The following is a 14,888-nucleotide window of genomic DNA, read 5'->3' as shown; positions in this document are numbered from 1 at the left end:
AGACAGTAACAGCCTAAACAGTCCATTTGTCCCTTTCTCTTGTGTTTGTTTACATGGTGTATCCCATGCACAGAATATCCCTCCTCTCCACTAACTAATCCTCATTTAATGTGCTATCCCACTAGGTTCAGTACAGTTTAGGGAGGGGAAGAAATGTAAATCAGGCAGTTGACTTGTCCTTCTGAGTAGGAAGAGATAATCTATAAGCCTCCTTGACCTTGGGTAGCATAAAAAAACCCCCCACAGAAATAACAATGCAACGGTCAACTGCTGTGAAGCTAGTGGATACTTTTGAAAGGACAGAGAATACAGGACAGCAGCACATCAAAATCATTCTTACACTTCACCTTCTGTCCTCTCACTGGATGAAGGTGAAGGAGGAGGAAGGAGTACACGAGTGGTTCTATGCACCAATAGACTGATCCAGAGGCAATTCAGTCGTTAGGCTCTGGACAGCTTCAGTGTTGCAGTATTTCAATGAGCATTTTATGCCTCCAGCCAGAAGCCATTTAATCCTTACCAATTTGTGAATTTCCTCCCTTTTTTGGCAGGTAATATTAAGGATCATGAAGGAGCAAGTGAAAATGAGTTAAAAGAACCTGCAATCAATCTCAACAATAAAAAACATAAACTGCATAACAGAAAACCCGTGCAGGATGAAGTATTTATATTAAATACAACTGTCATGAACAATTCAGCCCTGGCAACGTAAGCAGAACAGATGACTGACTACATCCTTTCCATTTGAGATTTTATTACATAAGAACTTGAAAGAAAAATGTGCCATACAGTTATTTAAGCACAAAATCACTCACAAAAAAATCAATTGATTAGTTTGTGTGAGTCACAGAGGCCATGGCTTGGATCCTGCCATCTTAACCCATTGTAATAAGTTCAGCTGCCTCCCTAGACAGGGCCAGAAGGACTCGTGCTATTCTTGAGAGGAGATAGTCAGAAAATATGCAAGGAAAACTAAATGAAGCTTTTATCTATTTGCAAGATCCTAATAAAGTAACTGTGACTGTCAAATCTGAAAGATGTCCTTTCAGACAGGTGTTTGACATGCAGTGGCCAGTGCAGCCAGATCATCCAATCTTGTGGTTTCGATTGATCAGAGCAATTGAACACAGAAAGGATGATGCACTTAAGAAATATATATATAGTCTCTCATAAGCAAAAGACAATAGAGAAACTTCAGAGGCATCTCTGCATTTCCAGAGTTAACAGATGTACCTTCAGAGATAATACCTATCCAGAAAGGTTGTAGCTAGCCATGCAGTATTTTTAAGGCCAAATTTTCCAGTCATACCACTGGTACAGGCATTTTAAGAGGTATTCATGTGAAAAACAGAATTGATTTAGTAAAAAAACCTGTTCTGTAAGGTAGCAGTCTCTTTAAGCCTTAGTGTTACCTAATTAAATGCTGAATGTTGACCATCTGTCACTGTAATCTGAGTTCTCCTCACAGACAAAAATAAACCATGGATGCAATGTTAAAGGAATTCTTTATTAGAGCCGTAGTGTAACTCAGCCAGAGGGAGTGAGGGGCTTTGAGGGTGTGTGGGAGAAGGCAGAATCCACAGACTGTCTGGATGCACGGAGAGGTTCTACATCACTCTGGCTTGTAGGAGATGCACTGCCCAGGAAATGGGACCCCATGCCCCAGGCAGAGGCTGGCACCTCTTACTTCCCCCAGAAAAAAGGGTTGATAGATCTGAGAGAGCCACAACGTGGCTCCAAATCTGCTACTGTGCCAGAGTAACTGCGCATCGTCCTTTGCTCACAGCTTCTTCCAAAGCCATAATTAAGTTCTTAGTTGAAAAAGAACAGGAAGAAAAAAAGTAATTATGTCTTGAGGTCAACTGTCACAGCTAAAATCAAACAGAGATCAAACATCCCTGCGACTGTCGGAGGAGTCTGGTTTTGAAATTCATGGCTGGGGCCCACCATTGATACAAACTTTCCACTGCTCTTCTTACAAAATAGAACATTTCAACATCATTTTAGTTCAATGGCTTTCAAAAGGAACACTGCACTTTACACAAGAGGAAGCCTTACCCTTAGCCTTCTCTCAAACGTGGAGATATTGCCTTTCGTCTGCTCCCTCCTTTGCCTCCATTCAATGAGATTTGAGTTATGCTCTCCAGGAAGGGAGATATTGCACTTCCCTAAAGTGGGGCTGACAACCCCTGCTAGAATATGAGGCTCCGTGTTAAGCGTGATTTCCATTCCGCTGGCAAAGGTGACTCTCAGAGACCCATCTGGGCTGACCCGGTAGATATTCTGCGTGTTATCTGTCAAAAAACAACCACCACAAACAGACAACAAAGAAAAGTTCAGATCTCCAGATTTACAATGGAAATGTTAGGTGCAACAGGGCTTTGTTTGTCCCTAGGTTACAGATAGCTGAACATATACCAACTGCTGTGTCATTTTTGCAACCTGTAGCCTCCAGGCCTTCCCGTATCTAAAGAGCTTTGTGCAGGTTTCTTGCAGCAGGAGTAAAGTTTTTGCTTTCAGCTTTTAAGTATGTAAAGTCACAGGCTAGGGTTTGACCACTGATATTCTGATGATCTTAGCATACTGGAACCTGGAACAGAACAGAATTGCAGAATCACAGATTCATTTTTGTTGGAAAAGATCTTTGAGATCATCAAGTCCAACCACTAATAGCATGCTGCATGAATGACTGCAAGGAATACCTGTGGTCAAGCCCAAAAGCAACGGTCAAAATGTCTAGGATGATGCTCAGCCTCTCATTCTGTCCCTTCTTCTCTCTATATCACTGTAGTAAAACCTCTTCCTCTTCTCCATTAGCAGTAAGACCCCAGGATAGAGGCACACAGCCAATGCACAGAGCCACAGCCTCTTGCGGGGGCACTGTAACTCCTCCACTGCAGGCAGAGCTGGGCCACGTTGCCTTGCTCTTGGCCAGACTTGGGGATACACAGGCAGGGGGTTACTGTGGCTCAGGTACCAGGGCCGCTCAGTCAAGAGCCTGAATGTTTACTGCTAAGAGACAAAGAGAGTTTCACCCTTAAAACGTGTTTGAATTCATACCAGTGAGAGACTATGAAAAGCATCCTTTTTTTTAAAAGCTGGACCATACAGAAATAACTGGCCTAGCTCTTGAGATGTGAGCATGTGGGAAATTGCTGGTTACATCAGACACTGAAGGTAACAGGCATCACACTAAAAGAGACTTTGTGACTCAGCATATCATGTCTGACTGGTGCTTCACAGGATGCTTTGTGGTAGTTTCATAAAGATACGGAGATATGCAAATCATTTATATTCATAAATATGATAGGTACAATAATAACTACAGCTGTTCCTTTCTGGCATTGCCCTAAGCGTGCTGGCACTTTCCTGGGACAGAATTTGGTAACATATCAACTTTGAGGAGTTTCAGATTTAAGGACATACAGTCAGGCAGTAGATGATGCAGATGGGGTCACTTGGACAAAGCCTAACAGGCGATAAACAATGTAGGATAATTACTTTCACTTATTTACTGCTGTCTCTGCAGTGCAATAGTGATAAGGAATGAGTATCTTGGGAGGTGAGTTCCTAATATTTTTTTCTTATGGATCACAAGCTGAGAGGAAGAAAAGTTCTGTGATTTGCTCAGAGCAACAAAGCTTTTCTGTAACAGACCTGGAAGGAAATCAGAGAGCTGTTTCCTAGCACCTTCTCTCTCAAAGCCCGAGCAATCCACTGACAACAAAAAATCAACAAAAAGAAAAAACCCCAGATTGACTGAACTATATAAACCAGACCTTTGGTGATGAATCTCAAAATCTGGAGGAGGACGCTGGGGCACCTCCATTAGGCAGAAAGGACATTTTTGTGAGAGATATGACTGCCAAGAAAACACTGTGGCATCTACAAGAGTTGAATAAAATTCTCATCCCCAAGGTAGTCATCAGCAGAGGTAACTTCCTACAAGCACTCTCGTCAGCATACAGCACTACCAGAAAGAATTGAAAGCATTGGCCAAACCAGGCATTCAGTGCTAAAATGTCAGTGGAGCACATCATCCTTCTGGGTAGAATCTCTCAGTGTATCAGAGGTCAGTCTAAGTCCTTCAAATACTGAAGCAGAAACTAGCACGAAAAGCCTGGAGACATTGTAGATTTCAATAACCGGAATTTACCTGTGAGATTCTTCTAGGAGGAAAAGAATTCATCTGTGGTTTGTTTCTAATTGGTACCCAAGGAGAATTATCAGTAGCATCTAGCTGTTTGTACTGAAGCAAGGAGGAAACGAACTAATTCTACTGTCTTTTTTGGGGAGGGCAAATAGTTAAAAATGCAGTGTCTAGGGTTTGGAATGTAATGATTAGGGAAGAAATAACAGAAATGCTTTAATTACCTTGTTTTAAAGTATATATTGTAGAGGTTGCTGAGAAGTTTGTGGCTGTGATCACATTCTCTCTGCTTGACGTATCAAGTTCCACTCGCGTCAGTTTTTCGACATCGCTGTGGAAACTGCTGACTTCCCCGGTTGGGAAGGTTGCATTGGTCAGATGGCCATCAGAGTCATACCTGCAAATACATGAAAATACATCACTGTTGTCTTGTAGATACTTCTAAAAGAAAAAGATAAAAAGGAGGGGAGAAGTATAAAGGAAGAAACATTGTCAACACTGTGCAGTAAGGGAAAAGGCGAGAATTGGTTCATTTATTCACTCTAAATGCATTCATCTCCTCATCCAAATTCCTGATTACACTCTTTTTTTTTAGTGGTCCTGGATAAAAATACAACTTGGAATAATATGAGATGCTACCTCCGCCATTCAGCTGCTGCCAGAGGTTGCAGGGTGATGCACAGCGTTTCACCCGCTGGCGTGTGATAGAGGAGGGTGGCCGCTGGAGGTCACTCGCCATTCAGGCAACCAACTCACCCCCAAACGGCCTTTTCCAACCCGTAACTTTTAATAAAGCCAATTCTTCGGTTCTGCAGCACTCAAAAACTGCCTTTTGTTGCTGATGTGTGAAGCACATAATATGAATGGTGAATTTAAAAAGGGGACCTAAAGCGTAACAATAGCAATAAAATTAGATTGAAATCTGCAGTGATTAAGTTGCCTACATGGTTTTTTACTCTTGTGTTACGTTTCCCACAGGCCTATTCAAATCAGCAGGAACTTCTCATCACAAGTAACACCATCAGAGTCTACGGCACCACATTTTACTTCACCCAGATTTCATCAGTGCTGAAGAAATTCTTTGAGTTTAAAGTACTTTTTGTGTATTGGGTCATGTTACAGAAAAGTCAATAATTAATTAAAAAGCTCTGGAGCAGTGTTTCTATCAGGTCTTTTCAGTTCTACAGATTCATATTTTCTTTCTGGTGGTTCACATGGAAAACACTGCAGAACATTGCCTGGTGCTTGATATTGTTTCATATTAATGCCTCCCATCTTAAAAATCCTACTGATGTTAACATATTTTTGTTCATCCAAGACACCTCACTGGTACTGCAGATGCACTTGCATGAGTAAAAACAACTCCTGTTCGTAAAACAGAAACCTATTTGTGCAGGTAGGAAAGTATAACTAAGTTTTCATGTTTTATTAACTATCTTCTCTCATTGACAAAACATATTCTCAGATGGTCTATCAACCAGTAAAGCTCTGCTGCCTCCAATGGAGCTCTTCCAATTCACATCAGCAGACGATCTGGCTATGTCCTTCACTTTAATGTGTTGGCATCATTTCCTTAGGGTCTTTATTTCCCCCTAATTAGTCAGACAAAATCTATATGCTGCAAGAAATACTGGCAAAAAAAAAAAAAATCAGGATTTTTTCTCTTCCCCTCCAAAAGAAAAAGAGAGCATCCTTTCTTTTCAAAGGTAAGAGTGGAGAATGAACTAGCGTCCATTTTGTGGGGTTTTTTGACAAATAAACTGATTGAATGTTAAACACAATATAATTTCTCTCTCTCTTTCACCTCCTACTGCCCTCTATGCCAGTTCTGTGCAAATTGACTGCCTGCCACCCCCAGCAATTAAAATTGACTCAGATCACTACTTTTCATCATTAGAGAACTCCATGAACACTGGGCAGTTATATTTCATTTACTGCTTTGTCAAACAGATACGACAGCTTGCTAGGTTATTTGGATTTGCTACTGTACCACTGCAAAATCCTCAAATCATGCATTTTTCTGGCATAAATGCAGCCAGTTTACTGGAAAGTGCTTGTGAGCAAGACTCAGGATTCATCTTTGCTAAGGATCCAGTTTTGCTGCTGATAGGGTTGACAATGAAATACAAAACTCTCTGTGTAGCTAAAAATGGGATAAATGGTTACTGCATGGCCGGCCAGACAAGGTACTAAGTTATGGTGAGACTATACCATGTAACAATGCACTCTTGCTCATGTAGATGGTCCTTCTGCCTTCAAGAACAGAGAGGTTAGTGTCTGGGTAACAATTCCACAGTGTGACCATCTAAAGTGTTCTCTTCATTCCAGATTGCTCCGAGAAACTCAATCGGCCGAGGACAGGTTCTTCCACCCTTCACATGATGAACAGGAGCACACAGGGACTCAGCTCCTGCAAAGCGATGTCCTACCCATACTAATAGGGGCAAAATCATGACATATTTCTTCATGTTAATTTGGGGCCCGGTTATGCCACTGTTAATCATGTTGGTGGCCATTTAATCATGCAAATAATTGCATTGATTTCAGTACTCACATGAGGAAGTGCTCACCAATATTTGAAATGCACACTTGGGGATATAGCTTCATAATCCATTTGCATTTCTATGTGTAGCATGGTTAAGAGTTATATCATTTCAAAGGGAAAGAGGTCTAATTAATTTTTTCAGAGGGATGTTTCTTGCAGGTGTTTTCTTGTCCTTGATTTAATAGAGACTCAGTGCTCCCCCTCCCCTTTTACAGCTTTAACGATACAATATTAGAAAAAATTAGATGACTGAAATTGTACATTAGCTATAATTGTATGCAAGAGCTCTTTCAGTACTTCCGTGCCATCAGATTAGAGTAGATGGATGACAAGTACTTTTGTAGGTGGTTTTCTACCTCTTAATTTCCATTTGTGAGCGAATCTGACATACAGGTAGATGTTCTGAACAGTTCATTATCTTTGCTCATATTCCCAAGTATGTGTGATACGTGTTGTTAAACAAACTCATCCCTACTTCAGCTTGACAGTGCCATGGGTTGAACTTTTGGATGTGAATGCAAATCTATCTTAAGCAGAGAAGATGATTCCAAGCAATTTGAAAGCTTCTCGTATGATAATTCTCTTAGCTCCAATCCTATGTCCACAAAGGACTCACAAGCAATTCACACATAACTAACTCCTTCAAAAAAATCTAATTTTCAAACTGCAATCGAGTGTCAGTTCAGAACGTGACCTGTCTGGGAAATAATGTCTGGTTAAAGGATAGCTAAGGACCATCACAGATTATGACCTATTTCTGGCACAAGGTGAGCAGCATCTCCTGAAAGCGTATCTACTCAGCACAGAGGCAATTATACTCAACTGTCCTCCTAACTGTGGCAGACTGGGTGACATTCTGTCTACCACCCACTTGGGAACTTGTAGTATACTATGAAGATGACTTAAAATATTGGACTGAACTTAAAAATTGTTTACATGAGTTCACTGATTGATTTTGCCATTGTCTTTGCAATTGTACCACTTGCAACTCTGTTAATTTCTACTGACTGAAAATGGCAGAAGTGCAGTCATGCAAAGGCTGGACAACTTGAAGCATCAGTGAGGACAGTGTTACCCAGCCTGCAGTCAAACCTGTAAAAGTATGACAAAACCTTTTAATTTAGTAAAATTTCTCTGTGCTAATTGTATCTATCATATCAATCCTTTCACAGCACAGGTATTTCTTTGTGAAGAAACCTACATTACCCACAGTGGGAGGCACTTGCAAGCAGGTAAAGCCCTTCAAAAGATCTTACTGTGCTTGAGACATGTTTCAACAAACAACTTGCCAGAAGACAACAGAAAAAGCAATAACTGTGTGAAATGGTTTACACTTGGTGGGACAGTATAAGAATACAGAGACTGTGAAGCACATGACTACAAATAATCTGCTCTAACAATCAAGGCCCTGCAACAGTGCAGGTGCTCAGCACTGTAAGAAGTAATAGGTATAACTTGGAGCTACTGTAAAAGCTTTTTGAAGATGTCACTAATCCGTGGTCTGGATAGATGTCATCAAGTAGCAACTTAAATGGATCGCTCTTACTACTGAAATTATTGCAAAACAGCAAATATTTTAAGTTGGTTCTGCTTATAAAAGGCGACACTCAGATCAATGTTTAAGCAGCACTAGGACAACGGTAAGCTTTGTCTTGCTGCAAGATAATTCAAACTTTTATCAATGGATGCCTGATCATGAGAACTGAACCAGTTCTCCGTGGTTTTGTGTTCCTGCATATTGTCAAATTGGCCTTCTACTAGTTTATACTTATGGCCACCCTATCAATTTAATCTTTGGCAGAAAAATAATAGAAGTTCAGGGGGAAAAACTTCCCCTTGAATAAAAAATCACACGCGCCAGGCAGTTTTTTCTGCTTTTATCCTACTTCAATTTTTAAGAAAATAGAATTCTAAAAACCTGTTAAGATGGTGACTCAACCTCTCCAGGTGACTTCTGCAGTAACTTCATTCTCCTCAATATGCTTTCTGTTTGTATCTCATCTGGATGGCTTTTCATTTCGGGTTTTGACCATGAACTGCTATGCTCCACAGAGAGCAGGCACCATTATCTTCCTTGAAGACTCTGGGCTAGTACTGCAATGTTTACAATATACTTTCCATACATCACTTGTCACATCCTCAAATGAGGATTATGACAATTAATTAAAAATAACAAGAAATACTGATACATTGCACTTCCATAAATAAAATAGGAACTTTCTCTTGGGCTGTTCTCTCTCTGGGATGAGGTTGGGCCATTCTGACTGCAAGTTCTGTCAATGATCTCCTGAAGTTGTTGCCTGCAAGGCCACTCCTGCTCACCTTATATACATACTTCTGCTACTACATATCATTTTTTAATTAATATCCTCCTCCCCTCCTGTCAGAGACAAGTTCACTCTTGTCTTTGAATACTCCTTCCACTGAGACCGAGACCCTCAGTCTCCCTTGCAACACTCCCCTCTCCCTTGCAACACTCCCCTGTCCCTTGCAACACTCCCCTCTCTGATGAGCATGCTAATTTTTCCCTTTTCGTCTTCCCTCAGGAATTTTGCAAGTTCCCGACACATATAACAACTTGCTTTTACGTCTTTAGTTACAAAATATTCCACAACCATATTTTCATTTAGAGGAAGAGATTCACAATAATAAAGTGCAAATGAAGCATAATTTGAGGCAGTTTCTACTATGCTTAATGGGTACTATGTACAGAGCTTTTACATATGACAGCCTTTGGCACTTAAGGAATGGTAGCGTTTCACTGTAAAAGGTTGTGCAACAGCATTACTTGTCATTTCTCATGCAGTGCCAGTAGCAGGGTGTCTTTTTAAATTACTAAAACTCACTAAAACAATTTCAATGTTCATTTAAAACATGATTCTTTACATTAGGCATTTAATGTCACGGACTTACTCATACACAGTTGTCCATCCATTTTCATCGCTTTTGGTTGCTAAAAGCCCCGTGTTTCCAGGATACGTCATCAGAGCCAAGTTGTAGCCTTGGGCATAAACTCTTTTCAGAACTCCATTGTTGCTTATGGTCAGCCAGTACACCTGTCCCCCTGGCACCACAACCCACAGGGGCAGCCCGCTTGTGTCTCTGCGAATGTGAACCGAATTCCCATTGCTGCTGGTGATAGTGCCAAGATCCCCTTCCCCGCTGTAGCTGAAATTGTAGATGTAGTCCCTCGTGATGAGGTTGAGCGTGTGAAGGTGGGTGCCGTTGATGGTGAACTGATAGAGCTCTTGGTCGGCGGGCGACGCGATCTCGTACACGTTTGTGTCACTGAGATGAGCCTTGTTCCGGCTGACTGCACGGATGCGGACATTGCCAAGGTCTGCTACGTACAGGGTGTCATCAGGAGAGACTGCTAAAGATGAAGGTGCTTTCAGCTTTGCATCTTTTGCATATCCACCATCACCTGGAGGAGAAATGGTACTTTTAGTAATCATTAATGTCCATATTTAAGCCGATTCCCTAAGCCTGACATACTGCCTCTCCTCAGTATCATTTACATGTCAATAAAACTGTATCTTCTTCCAACTAATTAAATCCCTATTATCTAAGGTTGGTGCAATTCTAAATTAGTCTCAGCGGATACAAACAAGAATATAAATTATCTAATTTACAACATTTTTGCTAAGACAAAAATCCTGCTGCTCAGGAAAGCTTTGACAGCAAATTTGTGAAAGAAAAAAAAGTGACACCTGAAAGTTCATTCCCTACTTTTCTGTCTGTTGGCATATAGTTAAAGTAGAATCATGTTATAACTAAAACAAGGACAAAATAAAACTCAGTAATTCAGCTAAAATGACAGTGAAGGAAAGATTAGTTTATATTTATTAAAAGCTCAACACTACAGGAAAACAAACCAAGAATAACAGCCGAAAAGCACCTTGAGAAATCACCCCTTCCAGTATCACGGGATAATGTACCTGGTTTGTGCATTTTAAGGTTTCAGGAGAATATTTGCATTATCATAAGCAGGATTTTCTGCAACTGGTAAAAAAAAGCATATTAAACCTCACTCTCAGAGAAAAACAGCTTACTGTTTGTACTGGTCCACTTCACCTGACTGAGAAAGGAAATTTGCCTGGAGATGGACAAATTAACTGATCTTTCTGACAAGCTCACCCTGCCTTCACCAACCCTGCCCTGGCTCAACCATCAGATTTGCTAGGTTTTTGTTTTTCAACACCCAGGATAGTTTCCCTCAATGGGAACCCTGAACGGGATTCTTTTCAGTACTGATCTACCATAGCTGTAACTGAAGCTGGCAGCACTTGGCAATGCACTTGAGGCTTTGATTATCATTACAATGCTGGGTCAGCAGCTCACCTTCTCTGGAAGGCTATTTACATTTTTTTCTCTCCATTCTTGACATACTTAATGTTTTCTTGTCAGTAATTAACCTTTTACTTGAAATGAAAGGCTTGGGAATGATGATGGCATTATGGAGCTGAACACAGTGGTTCTTTGAGATGACAAGATGACAACATACTTCACACCTATGTATATGGGAGTGCTGTCCTTTGTCCCATTATGGAATAAGTTTTTATTTAAAGCACCACGACTTGTTTTGGTGCATACAAAGAGGAAGAGCTGTGTAGCTGAGAATGTCCAGTAGTGCTGTGTGGACCTGGCACTGGCTGTTCCAAATTAGTGTTTTTCACTTCATGTGAAACATCTTGGTATTCTTCTTGGTGAGAAGGGTTGTCTTATCTAGTAGGATTTAGGTGCACTGGGGGTGATAGCATCTTTGACATGAGCAAACATAACTGACACAGAAAGGAAGACTTGGAGCTAATTTTGTATGGTGTGTAACCTCTGTATCAAAAGAGGAAAAGTTACGAGCACATGGAGGTTGCTCCAGCACCAACTGGAAGACCCACATCTCTGAATCCAATGGATTAAATTCACAAAGGGCTGCTGATAGGTTTTTGGCATTCCAAGGAAACAGAATCATTGCTCGTCTCCTTCCCCTTGTCACTTTGCTAATCTACAGCACTGCCAGGGGATCTCAACAGGTAAGAGACAGGAGACAACTAGCATCTGCTTACCTGAAAAACAGTCACAGTTAGGATCAATTTTGCAGTCACAATCTGATGGGGCTCCAGCGATTACAGAGATCTCCCCGTTGGTTGTGACCTGTTGGATGCGGTTGATCTTTCTCTCGTCTGTCTCTGCAATGTAGAGGATGCCACTGTGGGACACAGCGATGGCCCTGGCTGACTCCAGGGTGGAGTGGATGGCCACCTTGCTGATGATGAAATGGTCGATGCCCGGAACCTGGCAGTGAATGGGTCGTCCTGCGATGATTCGCACGCGCCTGTTCTCTGAGATCTGCAGGACAATGTTGTTGTCCAGGACATAGAGTGAATTGTCTAAAGGGTTCACTGTGAGGTCTGTTGGCCACTCTAATCGCACCTGGAAAAAAAAAAGAATAACTGAAGGGAGGGCAGGGGAAAAGAAGAGTGATTAAGATAGTAAGGCAGTTTCATTCAACCAGCTCTGGTCACCACGTCACCAAGACACTCCGTGGTTTCACCTGTACATAGCTTTTATTTGGCAGAAGTTTCAACAAGCATACTCTTTTCTGAGGTCCACCCACTGTCACACAAAACTTGTTTTGAAAACTGTTTTCCACTCTGTGAGAGGTATTTGCACAAGGTCCATTAAGGTGGGAACTTTATTACACCTATGTGGTCATGCAAATACACATTTCGTGTCATGTAACATCAGCCAGAAAAATTCCCAGGTCTGAATGTCATTCTATCAAGGGTGCAGTCAACACTGGCAGAGTGGAAAACAGTTAGAGGTTGTCAATGTCCTAACACTTTAATGGACTGTTAGTACAAAAGGAAAATGAGATACTAGAAGAGTACATTGCATTTCCACAATTTATTTACTAAGCAGGAAATGTTAACTTACATGCCATAAGAAATACAAGCTTGTTAGTTCTTTGTAACGTAGTAATTAATACACCAATATATCACACTTCACATGATGCAGTAGCCAAGCTGTAATTATTTATAATGATTTTGCCTTGTGAATTCAGTGTTTCAGTAATGGATTAAGTAAATTCTTCACACTTAAGGTCAGCTTTTTGCCTTTTTTCATGCAGGTGAGAGAGCTGGCCAAGTAAAGTTTCCAAACCACGCTGAAGGAAATGCTAGAGAAATGACCTTACTCCTCTGACAGCTGCTGCATCAGGATCTGAAGAAAGCAAATATGCTCCCAGTTAAAGGTGGGACTGCCTGTCAACCTGAAAAACAACCAGTTTGTAGGCTGCCGGTTGTAGCCATGTACTGGCAGAGCTTCAAAATCCTCCTCTCAGGAAAGCTCTATAGGCAGTGCAGGATTGCTGAACTGCGAAACAACAGAGGAGGCTGGTCCTTCTCACTAGCTAATGGCCAGTGGAGGATTTGGACTGCAGCTTGCCTGTGGAAAGGTCAGAGAACAACTGAGCCACCAAGACTGCAAGACAGACTATTTTTATCTGTCTCAGGATGCTTTGCTTGCTATCCTTCGTGAAGAGATGGCTGCTTTTATCTGAGGGGAATTTTTCTACACTAACTATTTCAATCATCAGAAGAGAATAAATACCAGGATAAAATATAATGGGCTTATGTGCTTGATATGTCACAGAAGCTTCTATTATTTCATTTTCTGACCTTGTTGCCGCTTGCTCATTTCTCCACTGTGCTAATTAAAAGATCTATGGATGTAGAGACTGTAGATGCTGATACAATGCTCAGCACTGAAGAATAACATATGGTGGAGTGTGTGGCCATCACAAGCCACCTGCTCGCCTGCGGTCAGCTAAGGAATCAGGCTGCAGGCCAAGTCTCTCCCTTTCTCAAGCATCAGTATTTCCTGAATAATCTAATTTTCAGAAGCACATTGCTGGTTTGATAACTGATACTTCAATAAACTGAGGGCACTGCAGCTACCATGTCCTGTCCTGTGTGGTTACATGTTGCACCACACAATTACAAAGGCTCAGGGAGGAACTGAATTCCCCTTTGTGCTCAGTCCTTTTTACTAAAAAAATGATGATAAATGTGGTGAAACTGTTGGGAACAGATTCCTCCCATAAAGGTGCTGATTCCTCTGTGTGTGTCTGTGTGTGCGTGAGACTGCCTGGATTCAACCTGCCATATGAGGGACAGTTTACACACTCCTGTTAGCTCATGCTTCAACTGAGAGTTCACTGGGACACCAACTAATAGCATAAACATCCCTACAAAGCTGTCTTCTGGAAACTTGGAAAAACCCCCTACTTGTAATGTACATTGAATGTGGAACATTTGGTTGCTCCATCAAAGTAAATGGATTATTTTTAATGGGAAACAGACACCTCCAACTTCAACATCCTCCTGCACAGATTGCAAAAATAATCTTTGATTAACCATAACTAGATTATTAGTGATTAAAACTTTGGGCTGAAACTATCTATTTTTGCCATAATGACTCTGCATAGCACCTGCCATATCTCAATAGCTGCCTCTCCTCCATGCACCAGACACACTACCTTTTCCCAGGGAATAATCTGAACTCTGCCTACTGTGAAATTATGCCTGGTGTCTTGCAGATAAACAGGGACTGGTTTGGGCCAAAACAACTTTTTCTTCGGTTGATTTGAGGCTGATTTAGTTTATTGAGATAGAATAAACTTTTATGCAGCTGTCCATTTTACTTGCAGCGATGTTCCTATAGCTTAGTCTTAAACAGCTGTTAGCTGTAAACACATTTGCTTCCATACTGATCACATCTGTAAATCTATCTGCATTATGGTAAAAACAATTAAAAATGTATTTGGGAACATCTAAACAATTTTGGTTACTGTACCAGCTCTGCAAAGCTTACAGAAAGTGTGGCTAAAGTTTCTCCTTCCTGGGTTTGAAGTCATCATAGATGTATTAATGGTTTAATCCCAGGTGAAATATTAAAGCTAGCATGTACCTGTCTGAAGACTGAAGTATAAAAGCAGTTGCTCACTGCAAGCTTATGCTAGTGCAACTAGAGACAAAAGAAAGTGAAACAGGCCAATATAATCAAACATACACACAAACACAAACCCCTGAGCACTCCTAATTTGAAGAAGAATTTCATGGATTTAGAAAAAAATCTGCACTGTTCCAGGATGAGGCTTCATGGCATCTTCAACTGGTATATGCTGGGGCTGCT

At 41.1% G+C, this 14,888-nt stretch overlaps 1 protein-coding gene across 2 annotated transcripts in view; it reads right to left on the bottom strand.

The window, feature by feature from the left end:
* TENM1 (teneurin transmembrane protein 1) overlaps positions 1-14,888 on the bottom strand; it is a 227,882-nt gene that overhangs the window by 14,007 nt on the left and 198,987 nt on the right. For both annotated transcript variants that reach the window (XM_062006336.1, XM_062006337.1), the window contains 4 exons: positions 11,759-12,125; positions 9,609-10,119; positions 4,375-4,547; positions 2,059-2,294 (listed from right to left, as the gene is read on the bottom strand). In XM_062006336.1, the coding sequence (XP_061862320.1) occupies positions 2,059-2,294; positions 4,375-4,547; positions 9,609-10,119; positions 11,759-12,125 (1,287 nt within the window). The remainder of the gene's footprint in view (positions 1-2,058; positions 2,295-4,374; positions 4,548-9,608; positions 10,120-11,758; positions 12,126-14,888) is intronic.

This window comes from Colius striatus, chromosome 13 (genome assembly GCF_028858725.1).
Source record: "Colius striatus isolate bColStr4 chromosome 13, bColStr4.1.hap1, whole genome shotgun sequence".
NCBI lineage: Eukaryota > Metazoa > Chordata > Aves > Coliiformes > Coliidae > Colius > Colius striatus.
This window is presented reverse-complemented; position numbering and strand designations above follow the sequence as displayed.